A 16,896-nucleotide genomic window follows, 5' to 3' on the forward strand; every position below is an offset into this window, starting at 1 on the left:
AGAAACTTTTCCTTAGTTGATGCAAAGTACTTCAGTTCTTACTAAAAGAATCTTCTCTTTCCACTCAATTTTAGGGGTCCAACATCACAGACACATGTACAGAAATGCTGCGAAGTGGACTACTACTGAAAATTTCAGCAGGAAATATCCAAGAGAGGATATTTTTTCTTTTTGATAATCTTCTGGTCTACTGCAAAAAAAAGCACAGGTAAATGATTACTTTCAAAAATAATGTGTTTTTCTTACAGTAAAGCTAATCCTGAATATGGTGTTCCATAAGAACCACAGCATAAAAGTTAACATTTTTAGAAGAAACTTACCAACCAAAGAGAATTATATAATTCAAGCAATTTGAAAAAAAATTTTATGGGTGCAGGATCTTAGTAGTGAAGTGTGGGGCAAAAGAATCTGTTTTGACAGCCTTCCACAGCAGGTTATATGTGATGGCCTCACTCTCTTCTAGGAAGTGTAAACAGTCTGAATTTTTAGTTCAAACAAATTAGTATTCTAGCTTGTGCAATAAAATAAGTCTCTAAATATACAAGAGTTTCATGCCTTATATTTGTAATCAGAGAAAACAACCAGAAAGCTGCTGCTTGCTGCATTCCAAAGAGCAATTCCTTAGTTCAGCGGCAAGCTTCTGTAGATAATGTTGTGAGAAATAAGGGTTCTCCTGTGTACAAATATCCCTCTTGATGCTCAAATTTGTCTCTTTAATCCAGGAGTTGTTTTAGAGTAGCCACTAAATACATATCCCTGGGTAGATATTCAATAGATTCCTGGATACATGACACATCTTCTTTTAAAATTTTCTGCTATTTGTTGTTGTCCAGCAATTCCAAATAAGTTGCTGGTTACATAGTATCTTTTCAGTTGTCTTCCACTAAGTTGCATATTTTTGTAGCCATATTCTCATTTATGGTGTAATAGAGTTACTCATAGGACAGTAATAAAGTAATAATTGAGAGGCAGGTAATTTTCTGAAAATTAGTACCTCTTTGGAGTGGATGAAGGTCAAAATTCAGGAGATCCTTAATTCTCAGGAACTGACCTTTGTTTGATATACAGTATTAATTATTGTAGGCAAAAATGTATGGACAGTAATCCCTGGCTTATCTGAGGTCTGAAAAGATGTCTAGAACTGGGGCTCTCCAAAGGCATTGGTTTCACTGGGAACAGTTACAGCAATGCAAGGTGCTTTGGAACATATTGCAGTGAAACTGCCACAATCTTCAGCACTCCTTAATTACAATTCTCTGTTAACTCTTACATTAGGAAGAAAAGATGTTGCCTTCTTTCTTCCCTACATAAATCCCACTTACAATGCTGATGTGTGTAGGTTGAGATTTCTATCCAAAGATGTCCTCATTTGATTTTTTTCAGTCACATTACCCCCTTGCTGAATTTCTAGACTAACAGGGGCACCACAACAGCTAGGAGGAAAGGCCCTCCTTTTTTTTGTCTTGGATGGCAGACAACAGCATATAGGTACCCAAGAGTTGGAGCAGAGCTTTTACAGAGTGAGACTTTCTCGATGAGCTGTCATTAAGGCAGGAGTTTGCAGCTGGCTCGTACCAGCTGTAGCATCTTTGCATTCCCATCATCAGCATCCCATTCAGCAGTGATTTCCACAGTCCAATTACACAGGTATTAAGGTGTTGTGATCCTTACAGTGGTTTCCAAAGGCTGCATGTACAGGTAGCAGGGCAGAAACATAGAACAAGGGAGTGAATGACAATTCTCTTCTGTTCTTTCTTTTTTTCAGGAGATTGAAGAACAGCAAAGCATCTACAGATGGTCACCGTTACCTTTTCCGGGGCAGAATAAACACGGAAGTGATGGAAGTGGAGAACGTAGATGATGGAACAGGTGAGTAAATTTGTGTGGGTAGATGATGGAACAGGTGAGTAAATTTGTGTGGCTCATTTCCAGAGCTGTCTTTTGAGGTGATGAAATCAAATGCAGCTCCATAATTTCTTTGAGAACAGAGAATGCTCCCTGTATTTAGGAGGAAAGTGGAAGATGCTGCTTTAAAAGCACTATTTATTAATATCAAAATTCTGCTTCTTTGACACATCATTGCTTTCATCGATTATTAGCTGGGCAGCCATAGATGAGTACTTTATGCTTACATGAACAGAGTAATAAAATAAGGCGACATTTATTGCTCAACTGAAATTACATACTTAACCTCACTTTACAGCATTCCTGCACTCTTAAAGAACTTAGGTACATTGTATGTTTATAGCAGCAAGTGGAAAACCTACCTCTACTGGGATGAACCACTATAAATACTCAAATTGTAACATAAGGAAGGTTTTTAAAAAATGTCTTTAGGGGTATAAGCCATAAGATTACTTGAAATTTTCATGATATGCATCAGTAAACTGAAAACCCAAAGTACTCTTAGACACGTCAATTTTTGTTTTAGAAACTTGAGTTTAACCTTTGAGCTTAATGATATTTACATTTTTGCAATTAAAATATTTTGGGCTTTTTTAATGTAAAGTGGAAAAAAAAAAGTGTTATGTGAAACTTGTAGTGGCATAGCAAATATGTAACTCTGGACAGAATTTCTGTGAGTTATATATTGCTTTTCCTGATATTTTAAAATAGTGTTAGATTTGTCCTCTACTACGGATTCTAAGCATTTCTTAATGTAATTTTGTTCTCAAATTGAGCATTAATAACAATTAATTTAGTTCTAAGTAAGCTTTATATGAATTGAATATTTCTTTAAAATTAAGTTTTTCTTCTGTTTTGAGTTTCTTGTGCTCAAAATAGTTTGCTCACTTCTTTTTTTCTGAAGTAGACAGTAGAGCTGACTTGGAGAAAAAATGGACTATTGTTCTTGTTGCAACAAAATAGTTTATTGGAAGACTGTTGTCTCTTTGCTCCATCTCTTATTTTAAACTCTTCCAACCTTTTTTCATGTGTTGTGTTTGTATTTTATCTTATTTTGTAATTTTATTTTTATCCTTTGGATTTGTGTTTTGATGAGTTTGCTTCTGTCTTTTGTCATTCTCATTAAATTTTATAAAGAAATTACATTAATAAATGCTTGGAATTCATGACTGAAGTGTCTAGAGCTGAAATTTTACCAGTGCCAGAATAATTACTGTAGTGCTGCAACATGGGATGTCTGCTACTAATCCCAGGATTGTTTGGCTTTTCTGAGAGCATTATTTTTCATTGTTCAAGAAGACCAGAGCATTTTGTGCAGTACTGGTGCCTATCCCATTATATTTTATAGTGTATTAATGTCTAAAAGTAGAACTGGTAATTCCATTCTTTTCTCTACTGAAGTTTTATCTTACCATTTGTACAATTTGTTAAGTATTCAGAATTCACATCTTGTTCCCCAAAGCTCTTGCGATGCTTCTTGACTTGGTTCCATGACAATGTTACCACTGAACCATTTAAGCTATTCCTGAAAATGGTGAAAATGCTGAACATAAGGTAGAGCACTGTGGTGTCACACTTGATTCATTGTCTTTGCTTACCAGACATTTTTTGTAAGAACTCCTTGACATCTGTTTTGGGTTATGTCCTTCACCAGGCCCACTGATTTAGTTAGTGATTTCAAGCTATCTATGGGTACACTGCAGTGAATTTCTTCATGCCTCTTTGAGCTGAATATATTTCATTCAATATTCTTTGCCCTGCTATTCCCCTTTTCCAGCCTGTATCACTGCCCAATGTTTAGCTTTTTTTGTATAAAATCTCAGGTTTTGTTTATGCAAAAAAAAGAGCTGATTATTTCAGTCTTTCCTGTCATGTACTGTTTGACTTCCTTTCATTTATTTTCTTTCATCTTCCTGAATGTGCTTTAGAAATAAAAGACAATTTCCCTGTTTGCATCATGTCACTTTCTAAGACAGCATCTTTTTGCTTCTAAATGTTAACATTACTGTGTCCAGATGATTGTACCCACCATCTTCTTCCTGATGAATATTCCAAGAATTCTGTAACTATTCATCTTTAACTGACTCCTCCCCACATATTGTTATGGATTTAGTGTTGGCTTTAGGAAATGTTTCTTTGATCCTCTATCTGTCCTACCTTTCTTCATTTACTTGTTCTAGCTATTCAGTCTTTGATCTTTTTCACACTGTTCATTTTTCTTCCTGCCTGTTTGTTTTCTTCCTCAATGGATTCCTCAATGAATCTTCAATTATAATGTGGCTAAGCACAAATAGTCTTCCTCTATGCAGACACCAGTTGTCTAATTTCCTTCAGCCCCAGGAAATTTGGCTACTGTCCCCATTTCTTATAGCCTTGTACCCAGTCCTGGAGGGGTCATGCTTCCTTCCCCCTTGCTCTCCTGAGCCATATCAGTTCTTTTCATTTTTATATGCATATTATTTCCAGACTCCATACTCCTTTCCACACTTCTGTGACATCATTAATGGTTTGATTAGTCTGATTTCTAACTTAAAAGAGTTGGTGGATGCTCAGTCCCTGGAAGCATTTGAAGTCAGGTTGAATGAAGTTCGGAGCAACCTGATCTAGCTGAAAATGTCCCTGCTCATTGCAGGGACATTTCCTAGGGCCCTTCCAACCCAAACTATGCTATGATTCTTTTTACCTGTATTTTTTCCTTATCACCACATTTTCTGCTTTTTCCATTTCAGTTTATTCAATATCCTCAAATTTATTCATCCTTTTCATTTCTGCTGTTTCATCCCTCCTTTCTGTGGTTCTTTGAAATTTCTGTGTTAATTCCCTGGCCTGTGACATCTTTCTGCCTTTTTCTTGTCACCCTGGTTTTTTTTATTAAACTCTACCTGCTCTTTTCCTTCCTTGTGAGACTTCTGTGTTCCCTTTCCTCACACAGATATTTTTTCTTTCACTAAGATCTTGATGTCCTTCTTTAACCTTTGTCTGTCCTGCTTTCTTTGCTGTTCTCATTTGTTCCACCCAGATGTCTTGTTTCTCATCCCTTGTAGTCATCCATGTTTGAGCTGTAGCCCAGTACTATTCTGCTGTTTTCTTTTTGTCTCATTGTGTTCCCAAGAGGAGTGATATGGCTGTCCTAGTGTCACTCACAATAGCTTTGTGTGTGCTTTTTTTGGTATTGTATTATTTTATTCTCTTTAATAATCTATTACCTATCAATTTCTGTAATTCCTGATTTAGAGTGGAAGCTCTGGGTGCAGAGTGCTTATATTTTCATATCTGTGCAGGACTCTTTGCAATGCACTCCAGATGGATTTCTTTAAAGACATCGAAGACCATTGAGTCTGGATGGTACTTCCACACTTACATACTGCAGATTTTGGGATCCCCTGCTCACTTTATGCAAGGAACCGTGGAGCTCCAGGGAACAGGGCATCTGAGAGTGTTTGCTTCCAGCATTGATAGATGTAGGAATGTAATCTTTGTTGTTTGTGAGTAGAAGCATAGAAATAGCAAAACAGATTCCCAGTGTGGCTTATTATCATGCTAATGACATGCCTACAGAAATTAACAAAGCTTTTTCTGAAAAGCAATTTTTCTTTGATGAAATTAGGCCTTGGCTGAGCAGTACAGTTTGTGTCAGCTTTCTTTTTTTGTTTCAGCACCATGAAGCACTCTGTTTTTTCTTGATTGCACTGATTAAAGTGGAATGCATATTATTTATCAGGGCCAACTATTTATGATCTTAAAATAATGTGGCTACACAATCACTTGCAAGTATTAGAAATGTGGTTTTATAGTAATCGTATTCTTTTTTCTGTACCAGTTTCTGAAATTCACTTTTGAGAGAAAAATACATTTCTAAAGGCATTCATCAGCCATTAAATGAATGGTACTTAGTTTATGAAGAAAAGCACTTGAGACTTAGGAAATACTAGATTTATGTTTACTGCTAATATAGTAGTTCTGTCCTCTCTAGTTTTGAGTTGAGGCATGATATAGAAAAATTCGACATGATAAAAGTGGCTGGAAACTGCATCAAAAAGTACACATGGAGAGTGGCAGTTGATATTGTGCAGAAATTATTTCCTTGGCATTTCTAATAATTGATGCTCCTAAGAACCCCTAAGAAATGTAAAAGTAGTTCAGTACAGAGAATTGTGTTTGTTTTTTTAGGGAAGAAGAGAATTCTTTTGTATACGGCTACAACAAATTGCTTCTTATTCATCACTCAAAAATATGAGTCTTGAATTTTGAACAATATATTGCAGTTCAAATTACAAGCTGTAATGTATTACCAAGTCACATTAAAAGATGATGTCATCTTTCATCACCTTTCCTAGGGAAGTTGTAGGTTTAATGATTTGTTGATCCTGCTCATTCAGACTTTGCATGGAGCAAACAGCAGTCTCGTGCTCTTCTTCCTTCTGTAATCATTATGTCAGGTTTTGAAATTCTTTGTTTAGCCTGGCTGCCAGCTGTGATTGCATTGGTGTGAGGAGTGTGCAGATGTGCAGAGCAGCTGGGCAGGCAGGACATGCAGACCTTCTGGCTGGCCAGCAGCTCTTGACCAGATTTTGCCCAATGGCCAGGTCAGAGAAGGTAGGAGTTGATATGGGATGACAGTGTAATGCTGAACTGCTCTTGACTAGGGACATGGGTGTATTGGGGAGAACAAATTGCTCATGGGAGCCTTGGAGGATTGTAGGAATTGTTCCCCTTCATGGGGAGTGTGAAGAGCAAGGGAGAAAGCAGATGTGTTGCAGTTGGAGACAGGCTGAATTCCAAGTGGGCATCACAGCAGGGTGGTACTATAGCCAAGCTGGACAACTGCTACATGTTTTTCTCCCCCTGAGCTCAGTGCCCTCTTGTATGCATTAGGCAGTCATAATCCCTGGCTTGGTGATTGGGCCTTTCCCAGAATTCTGGGAGTTTGTGGTGGAATGAGGTGAGTGTGGCCAAACAGCCAGGGTGCTCCTCACCCTGCAGTTACAAATCCTCAGAGGCCAAGGAAGCTGCATATTTAAAAAGTCATCTCTACATTGAGAGATTCAAGTGTCTGGGCACACCATTTTCTTTTCTGAATTAAGCTACTAAGGTGACACCAACTTTTTGTCCAAAGTGGGGCAATCTGAATCCATTTGTAAGTCTGAGCCTTCATTTTTGATTTTTTTTGGCCACAATTTTAACTGCTATGGTTCAGTGAACCAGTAATCATTTTCCTACACAACATGTCTTGTGCTGATAACATACAGTAACAAAGACCACAGGGAAATTATGACCCGGTATTTTTATATGTATTCACCTCTAACTTAATAAATAAACAAAGGAACCTTAACTTCCTCCAGTAGTGCTTCTGCCTCTGATCCCAAGGGTCTGCAGTCTGTCAGTCGAGAGTTTATTTCTTGTTCCTGACTTTTGGGTCTGATTTTCTAAGACTGCGTGAATAGTATGATGGGTAATTTTCAGGAAACAATGTTTTTAAAGGAACAAAGGATACTACGCGTAGGCTATGCAAATGAAAATATGATAAATGAGTGGCATAAACATGATGTTGAAAAAACAACTTCATTTTTTCCCCTGTCATAGACTTGCTTAAACTTTTTTACGTGCTTTGAGTACTAGAAAGTTTTGTTGGTTTAGAAATTAGCCATCAGTCTCATGATTTTCTAGTAGTTCCTGACATTTCCCAGCCCGGTACACAAAGCTTGGCTGCTTTCCATCTAATTAAAATGCAAAGTTATTGAAAGGATACTAGCATGTCTGCTGAAATTTATGATAAATCTTAGCAAGCATTTCAGCAAGGGTTTCAGTTTCAGAAAATCTCATCTCATCATAAAAAATAGGGCTGAAAAAGTATTTACTAAATGAAAAGCTGTGTGGTTATTGCACTAGTTCAGGGTTGGCCTTAGGACTTTTTTGCCACTTAATGAAAGTTTGTGGTGAGAAAATATTGACCTTTGATTTTTCTTAGTGTTTTGTATTGCAGTTGCTAGCTCTAGTTTTGTATTCTGTGTTTTATGAAAAAAGATTATTTCTTATCATAAGGCATTTATCCCTCACAATTTTTTCCCTGAGAAATTCATGTAATCCTAGTGAAGGACAGTTAGGGGATTAGTTTTGGAATTTCTGAATGAGATTTATGGACTAGCATGGTAAAATAAATTGCTATAGAGGTAAATATAGAGTAATAAATAGTAAATAATTTGATTTCTGTAGCATAAATATTTTTACATATTACATGTCAGGAGTTCTAGTTATCTAAGAGCATCAGCAACCCTTACCTCTCATAATGTGCCCATCAAACATAAGCCTGTTAGGAACATATTTCAGGAATTGTGCATTTGGTTTTTAGATCAGAACACCTTTATTATATTCCAGTTTGTTTAAACTAGTAAGGGTAGATACTTGCTTATTCAGGTAACCAGTAAAGATACTCCAAATGTCTGTGCTTTGATTATTTGTGAAATTGAAATTGTATTTCCATATTTAGTCCTTTTTTACACTTAATAGTAAATCAAGTCAATCAGCATAGCAACTCAGTAATTTAAGGGGGGAAAGAGCAATGCTGCTTGTTTAAGGAATTATTTATTTCAGTTTAACACAAAAGCACTCCAAAGTACCATTATCTTTTCTTTTAATAGGACTCTGCCTGTTTTAGTGTTGATTTTATACCTTCTTCCTTATGCTAGGCAAATCTCTGTTACATTTTACAAAGGACACTATTTATAAAAATTAAAACTACAGATTACTAAGTTATAACCTAGTTCATGGTGGCAGAGATAACTTAAAATTAAATTTTATTCTTCTGTATTTTCTGGACTTTTATGTGTGGTGATAAGTTTTTAGCAATTGTGGCAACTATTGCTGTTGCTTTTTTTATGAATTGATGCTCTTTAAGCAATTTTATCTATTCCCAGCTGACTACCACAGCAGTGGCCACACTGTTATTAATGGCTGGAAGATCCACAACACTGCAAAGAATAAATGGTTTGTATGCATGGCAAAAACCCCTGAAGAGAAGCAAGAATGGCTGGAAGCTATTTTGAAAGAGCGAGAGAGAAGAAAAGGTAGGTCAATAAACCTCCTTGTGCTGCTCTGCCAGAAAGCCATACTGTATTTTTATGTTGGGGTATAAAGCAAAACCAGCTGGTAGGCAAACTTGTCCTGTCAGGTTCAGCTGAAGATTTATGAATACCAGTCTGGGAAAAATGAATCAAACTTGTACTGGGAAGGGCATGATGTCTTGAATCATATATGCTGGTAGTAAATGCTGTTTGAGAAATGGGGAGATGATTTAATCTGTGATTTTACAGCTTATCTTCAACCAGTATAAATTGTCATAAATTCATTGAGACCAGTGTATTATTATCATGATTTGTGGTATCTGAGGGTCTATCCTAAATGCCTCGTGGGATTTGTATGCACTGATTTCCTTTGTGACTGGCCATTGGAATCACCTAAATGTGCAGGCTTTTTCTGTTGGATCTTAATGCAGATGATCCAAACTGAAATTGTACATGACACATTCATAGCTCCATCTTGGATGTATTACCTCCTACCCAAGATTGTAATCACCATTTCCAATCACCTTTGGAAAACTACTATCTTTCTGAGTGACTGAATTAAGGTGGAAGAATACTTGGATGAAATATAATCCTGATCTCAAATGTGACCACAAATAACTTCACATGTTCACGGTGAACCCAGCACCAAGTAGAAGCAGGGAAAGATGATGCATCATAATTTTCTGGAACTAATTTAATTTGAAACCCCAAATATCCTAATTAGTAGTGCTGTTTGGAGACTTGATGTTGAGAGAAAATATGACCTTGTATTCAGATCTGTGATTCTTTTCCTGATTTTTGTAGATTTTCCATCACCTGTTGCAGTAACTGTTGGTTTGTGCCTCTGTTGTAGATGGACACTAACAATATTTTCTTTTATCTTTTAAATTTGAGTACTGGATGTTCTAGAATCTCTTGTAGGATCAGAGTTTCAAGTAGGGTGTTTCAGCACCAGCTAATCAGTAGTGTCATCAGGAATTTGTAGCAGAAAAGATAAAAAATGCCTTAGAGGTCTAAACTGTCAACACTTTTAAAATATGAAAAATGTTTAAAAAATGAAAAAGCAGTGTGGTAGACATAGTGCCAAATGCAAAATACCCCAGTTTTGTCTGAAATACAGAGTAAGTAGTTGTATTTTATGTTGATGAATTCTTACTGTTTCACACTAATCAACTGAGCAGCTGATAATAGAAATGAGTTGGAGCTAAACTTGGCAAGCTGGAGGTCTGAGGTAGCCATCCCAAAGCCAATGTCTTAGGATTTTAGCAACCTATGATTTGTGGAAGCTTTCAGGTCCTGATGCTCTCAGTGGTCTTGCTTCCAAGGAGAAAACTATGAAAACCATGAAACCAGGAGGAGATGAGACCGACATAGATTAAGACTGCAACACAGAATTGTTGAAAACCAAATGAGTTGGAAGATTCAGAGATTCAATGGACTGAGAGAAACAAAACCTCTTCTTTTACTTGGAATCCATGTAGCAGAAGCTGAACAAAAAGGAGCTGAAGTAATGCTCTGAATTAAATGATTTAGCAGAGTTTTCATCTTTTGTAATAAAATCATAAACTGGGACCACTTTGTAGACTGTATTTGCTTGCTAGAGGAAATCAAGATGTATTGGAAATTTCTTGCAGAAATTTTCTGTCAATTTCTTGACTTTCCTGTAAACCCCTGAGGCATTCAGAAATTTATTTCAAAGGTGGTCATCTTTAAGATTGATGATATGATACTGTGATGACCTTACTTGAAATGTCAATACAAATAACAGCATCAACATCCTATAACTCCAGAAGTAGTGTATTAGTTAAGTTTTCTTTTCCCTGGGGTACTCCGAGTTTTATTTATGTGACATCACTGCTATCTGGTTCCTGGATGTTGTTCAGTTCCCAGTATCACCATTTGCTTCTCATGACAGACGCATTTCTTCAGGCTGTATTTTCAAAACTAAAGAGTACCAGACCCTTACTCAGATGGAATATCACAGGATGACTTGGGTTGCAGGGGGCCATGAAGATCTAGTTCCAACGCCCCTGCCAAGCCTGAATGCTTTTGTGGAAAAGGGGTGAATTATCTATGTGAAACTAGCATATGCATACCTGATAACTTGTTACTACTATTAACTTGAAATTTGAAAAATATTCCTTTCAGTGCAGATCTTTTTATTATCACATGGTCAGTGCAAAACCGAGTCTCCTTATTTTACACTTGTGAAGACATGATTACTCCCTTGCAAGTGTTCATATACTGATGTATGTTATTACTGCAAAATAAATGTGATGTAGATAGACTAACAAATTAACTTCTCTGTGAGAAAAATATATTTTGGTTAGGCTTTATGAAGATCAGATGTTCGTGGTTTAACTTGATCATGAGAAAATAATGAAAACCAGCTCTTCAATTTTTTTTGGATGTAAAGTATCAGTATTGCTTTTCCATTTCAGGGAAGATACTGAGATATAATGGCAATATCACTTCATAAAATGTTAATGCATTTTTGGCAGGTTTAAAATTGGGCATGGAACAGGACACTTGGGTGATGATCTCTGAGCAAGGAGAAAGATTGTACAAAATGATGTGCAAACAAGGGAATCTCATCAAAGACAGGAAGAGGAAATTAACCACTTTCCCCAAATGCTTTCTTGGAAGGTAGTATATACATTTGTTAGTGTGAATTCTTGCCATCTAAACCCACATTTTAAAGCTTCTTTGGGATTCTGTAGAAACTGCTCTTCATTTGTAATGTCTGTTAGGCCTATTTGCCTCACAGAATTTAGCCATAATGTAAAATGGTCTGCCTGAAATACATGAATGTGTTCTCATTTTCAGAGTAGTTCTATTAAAGAGACAAGGCTCCAGAGGGCATGGTGAAAATATGGAAATGCATCAAGTGAATTAGTTTCTCTCAAAAAATAATTCCCAACTTTTCAAATTCATTTTGTTTTGGAATTACTAGTTTGGAGTGTAAAATTTTATTTATTCCACCTAAGTGGAATAAATAAACCTTTGTCTCTTAAAACAGCTCTGTCCTTCTCTTGCTTGAAGGTCAGGAACAGAGTTAGTAAATAAGGTTTACATGTTTAAATTATCAGGAGGATATTTATAATGCCTTATTATGCCTATGGCTTAAGAAGACTGAAAAAGAAATAGATGGCCTTAAAATGTGTCTATGAAAAAAAAAAATAATTTGGGAGACAGAAGAGTTATCACTTATTTTATTTGGCTATAAGATAAGTACTTACAACCATAAGCTAAGTGTGAAAAGCATTTTTATAAAATAGAGTGTTTTGCACAAAAAAGTTGTTGAGAAGATGCTACGGGGTTCAAAAGGGGAAATAAAACTTGGGAGATTCTTATGTGCTGTTGGAAGTGACGCAGTTGAAGAGAAATGAAATCAAGATTAAGATTAATGATTCTACCAAACTTCTACCATAAGTTATGGTAGAATCATGATTCCTCAGTGAAGTTGTTGGATGCAGGTGAAGAACACACTCATGCTGAGGAGCCGCTTGAATCTACCTGAAATGGCTCCTTTTCAGTGCTGTCTTTGGAGTGAACTGTTTTGAAGAATGCTTCTGCTGGTCCCAGGGTCACCAGTTAAAACCCATGAATGTGAAGGTTGCACTACCTCATTGCACTTTTGATTTGTAACATGCACATCTTATGTGCTGTAGATCCAGTGTCTCTGGACTGCATCAGCTTTGCTTTGGTGGAAGCCAGGCATTTTATGCGCATGAATATATACTTAGTAGATAAGCTCTGGATGTCAATGTGTTTGAGACACCTTGGAAGTAACAAGCCTACTGTTCTGTCATACTGTGGTTTTATTCTGCCACCATGGCACGCCTGCCCTGGATAAGTGCAGTAGGAATGCCTGGGATTGCCTTATATTGGTCGGTCTTACCAAATGCAGTTGACGATATCCCAGAAAACATGAAAAATCTTTACTATGTGCCAGGTTAACTTCATGCATGGAAAACATCTGAGCAGAAAAGACATCTCATGGGAAACTGTCTGTGGTTATGTCAAAATAAAAGAAAAGCTGTAAAGACTGAGTTTTTTTAAAGGTGGTACAGCATTTTGAGGATCATTGGGCAAAACAATCATTTACAAGACTAGTAAGAAACACTAGTAATGAAGAGGAACGTGCAGTAGATCTGGTGGTGATCACCACCATCTCATCTCTGGTGATGAGATGTAAAGTTTGTTTTCTTTATCTGTTTTTTCAGCGAATTTGTGTCCTGGCTGTTGGAAATTGGAGAGATACACAAGTCTGAAGAAGGTGTTCATCTTGGCCAAGCTTTACTAGAGAACGGCATTATTCACCATGGTAAATAGAGTTAGTTTTAACTTAGTTGTTTTCAAGATGATTGTTGTAACTAGAATGGACTTAATTTTGTTTGACTAAAAGATGGTCTTGTTAACACAAGACCAAGCTTGTGGAATCTGCATTATATCCTTCCAGGGGCCTCATGGGGCCATTGTCCATGTCCATAGCAGATTTGCTGGGAAAGGCTCCACTAATTTAATCAGATTTTCTCTCTGCTGTGGGGATCACAACATCAGGGAAAAGGACATAGAGAAATATTGCTGTCCTTTTGTAAGCAAAAAAAAAAATTCTGAGGCAACACAGAGTAGTACACTACTTGTGAGGATTCTAACCTTTATTAAGGCCAGGCATTTTAGGGAAGGTGTTCAACTAAGAATTTTACATGACAGTGAGTCACAGCTGGCTGTTTTGATAAATGAGTCTGCTCATCTGTTAGATGTTACAAGTGGAGCTGATGAATCTGTAACCTAACAATTTAATCTTTTGCATTTTAAGGCCTTCTCTTCACTACATTGTATAGTTACTAAAATTGCTATTTTGATGCTGAAATCTGCAATCAATTCTCTGCATTTAGTTTATTGTGGAGAAAATTATCACTCAGAGGTTTCATTTTTTTTAGCCAGTAAGAAGGTTTGATTTCTGCAAACAGTTTGCATTGGCAACATTTTTCTCCTACTAGAACATGTCCTTATCTCTGTTGTTATTACAAGGTAGAGTCTAACAGGACCATAGAAGTAAACTGGAGAAGCTTCTTTGAAGCCATGTTTTACAGAATCTGATATCATAGGTACAGTCACTCCAAACAAAGTTGTCAAGTTAGTTACCACACCATCATAGATCCAGGATGGAAATTTAGATGGAATCTTTGATAATATACATTTTAATACTTCTGTACTCCAGCTAACAACTAATTTAATACTTAATTTAAGTTCTTTGCAATGACTTTAGTGTCCTTGACTGGAAAGAAAGTGGGAGAAACACAGTGTCACTGAGTTGTGTGTGTTTTAAACATATGCAAAGTAGGAGGAAAAATATTAAGATTATTAATCAGTAATCATGTAGTTGTCATTTCTTTAATGTCAGTCTACATTATTTTCTTCCAGAGTCATTCAAATGTCAGATGCTATTATGTTTACTACACACACTGAACTGTTTTCAATGGAATGATTCTGTTGCCAGAGATTCTTCTCCTGATCTTGTAATTTATATCCTAAATACACCCATAGATTTTCTCAATGCAGAGTTAAATGAATATTGTGTAACTTCATGAGATAAAAGGGTAATTATATTAGAGCATAGAAATGTGAGCCAGACATGCTACTTTGCATAGTGAATCCAGCTGTAGTTCACTGAAAATAGCATTCCTAAAATAAAGTTGAATGAACCATCTGTTTTCATGGAGGGAGCAAGGGAGGAAGAACGTTTGGCTGTTATTTACATTGCAAATATTGTAGAGGCCTTTGTTGAGAACTTGCATATTCAGTAGGCTGGCCATTATTGTCACTGTGCTGGAGTTCATTCTAGCAGTGACAGAATCATGTTGTGATGGACATTGTTGTTCTTCCTGACGTGTGAACTCTAGCAAGCAGAAAAGTTACAGTTTTTCCTTTTTTCCCCCCCTCCAATTTTATATAAGGGGAAAGATCTGTTTGTATCCTGCTATTTTAAATTTACCTTGTGGAATTCTCTGATATCTGAACTGACTGATACCATTCAATGGAGTGAGGTACTTTGTCCTCTCCCTGCAGCTGATTAGAGATGGAAACCTTGTCTCATTGGATTAAGAAGCTTTGTAGTTACAAAAATAAACTGAATATCAGATAGTTTAAAAATGAATAGGTATTTATGTGGCTGTGCAGTTCCTTGAACTGACGTAAGGATCTGATTTTAAATTACCTTGGCAAGCAAATTAAAAGAAAAGACCAGTTTAAATCTTGATCAGTTCCCTTTATGTAGTGTATGCCATATAAATATATATCCCAGCATAAATGTGGGTACGGTGTTGGAAATAGGACACAAAGCAACTTGGCCTTCCTTATTTAGTGGTAATGCAGCATTTTGTGAGCTCAAGTTTTTGAAACCCAGCAAGTCCCAGCTCTGTGGAGCTACTCCCTTAGTTTCTGGCACACTCTGGTAACTTGGGACTGCAGAGACAGAGTTGTACATGTATTCCTCAGAGGGCATAGCCTGCTCTGTCTGTCATGGGCATGCAAGAAAGGAAAGGTGCTTTGTCATCCTTGTTCCCTCCCAGCACATCTCTGTAACACTGAGGAATAATTTGGCTTTAAGCAAAACTGTCTTGATTTTTATTTTTATTTTTGGAACTTGCTGGTTATAAAGAACTCTTTATTTGTTAATCTATTGGAATACATTATTTTTCTTCAACAGTAGGATTATTTTTTAATTATAGAGCTAGAAGACGTGGGTTTTTTTTGGTTAAATGGTCACAATCCATTAAAATTCACATAGATGCTTATGTTAGGCATTGTGTGTGAAAATTTTGTAGTCTATCTCATATATTTAGAGGCAATGATATGTGAAAGAGCTTAGGAATTATTTTGAATAATTCAGTTCAAGGCAATTGGAATAGTGTCCTGGGCTTTACTATTTGTAGATATATCAAATGCAGGTAGAGATGTTATTTTGCTCTTGCACATGACACTTCATATATGAAGTTCAGTTTTTATGTCTGTGTATCAGATGCTGTGGGAAATACTGAGGAGCTTGAAGGGGCATGAAAAATGACACAGACGGAAGGCACCTCACTATACAAAGTTTATGATGCCTAACTGAATTTTTGGAAAATAATTATGTATGATGGCTTAATCGCTTGTTATAGGAACGCATGCACAGAATTACCTAACTCTCTCAGGTGTGTTACTCTGATAAATGAAGACATTGCAGCACCCTCCTTTATCAGTTGATGACATGTAAATTGACTTTCAAAATTTAAGGTTACAACTGCAAGTGAAGCTGTAATTAATAAAGCAGTTATCTTAGGATGGTGATAGTGCCTAAGCCTGTCCTCAACCATCAAATGGATCAGCTGTTTTTCAGAAAGATTTGCAGCTGTGCAGTTTCCAGGAGAACTTTTGTATCCTAAGATATGACTTGTTTTCACAAAACACTTGAAGCTGTGAGATTTGCTGCCAGAATCTTGTGACACTCTGGAATTCCACCTGTTAAGATCATTTTTCCCAGGTCCTTGGGGAAATAGATTATCAGCATCTTCATAGCAATTGCCAGTCTCTTGCACTTACAATGTTTAGGTGACTCTATGTAGAGGGAGATGTTCCTCTCTCCTTTGTTCCCACTGCAAGACTGGTCAAATGTGTTGTGTTTCTGTATTTACTGAATCATCTGAGATTGGCCTCTTCAAGAATGAGGACAGAAAATAATGTGGAGGAATAATATGAATTGTTGCAAAAAAAGTCTTAGTTGGCTATTTGCTAGATAAGCTCTGCAAAAGCTCTGAAGACTAAAAGGAATTGAGGGCCTCATTTTTCATGCTGTCCCCTGACTGTCCTCCTTATTCTTTGCCCTGTGACTTGAAACTGTTTGTTTTCCTCTGTCCTACTTAAATGTTGTAAGAAATACTGTCAC

At 36.7% G+C, this 16,896-nt stretch overlaps 1 protein-coding gene across 2 annotated transcripts in view; it reads left to right on the forward strand.

The window, feature by feature from the left end:
* Positions 1 to 16,896, forward strand: part of PREX2 (phosphatidylinositol-3,4,5-trisphosphate dependent Rac exchange factor 2) — a 176,244-nt gene that overhangs the window by 62,856 nt on the left and 96,492 nt on the right. For both annotated transcript variants that reach the window (XM_064706194.1, XM_064706193.1), the window contains exons 8-12: positions 75 to 208; positions 1,766 to 1,869; positions 8,820 to 8,969; positions 11,468 to 11,612; positions 13,193 to 13,293. In XM_064706194.1, coding sequence (XP_064562264.1) covers positions 75 to 208; positions 1,766 to 1,869; positions 8,820 to 8,969; positions 11,468 to 11,612; positions 13,193 to 13,293 — 634 coding nt within the window. The remainder of the gene's footprint in view (positions 1 to 74; positions 209 to 1,765; positions 1,870 to 8,819; positions 8,970 to 11,467; positions 11,613 to 13,192; positions 13,294 to 16,896) is intronic.

The sequence above is a fragment of the Zonotrichia leucophrys genome, chromosome 2 (genome assembly GCF_028769735.1).
Source record: "Zonotrichia leucophrys gambelii isolate GWCS_2022_RI chromosome 2, RI_Zleu_2.0, whole genome shotgun sequence".
NCBI classification, from domain to species: domain Eukaryota; kingdom Metazoa; phylum Chordata; class Aves; order Passeriformes; family Passerellidae; genus Zonotrichia; species Zonotrichia leucophrys.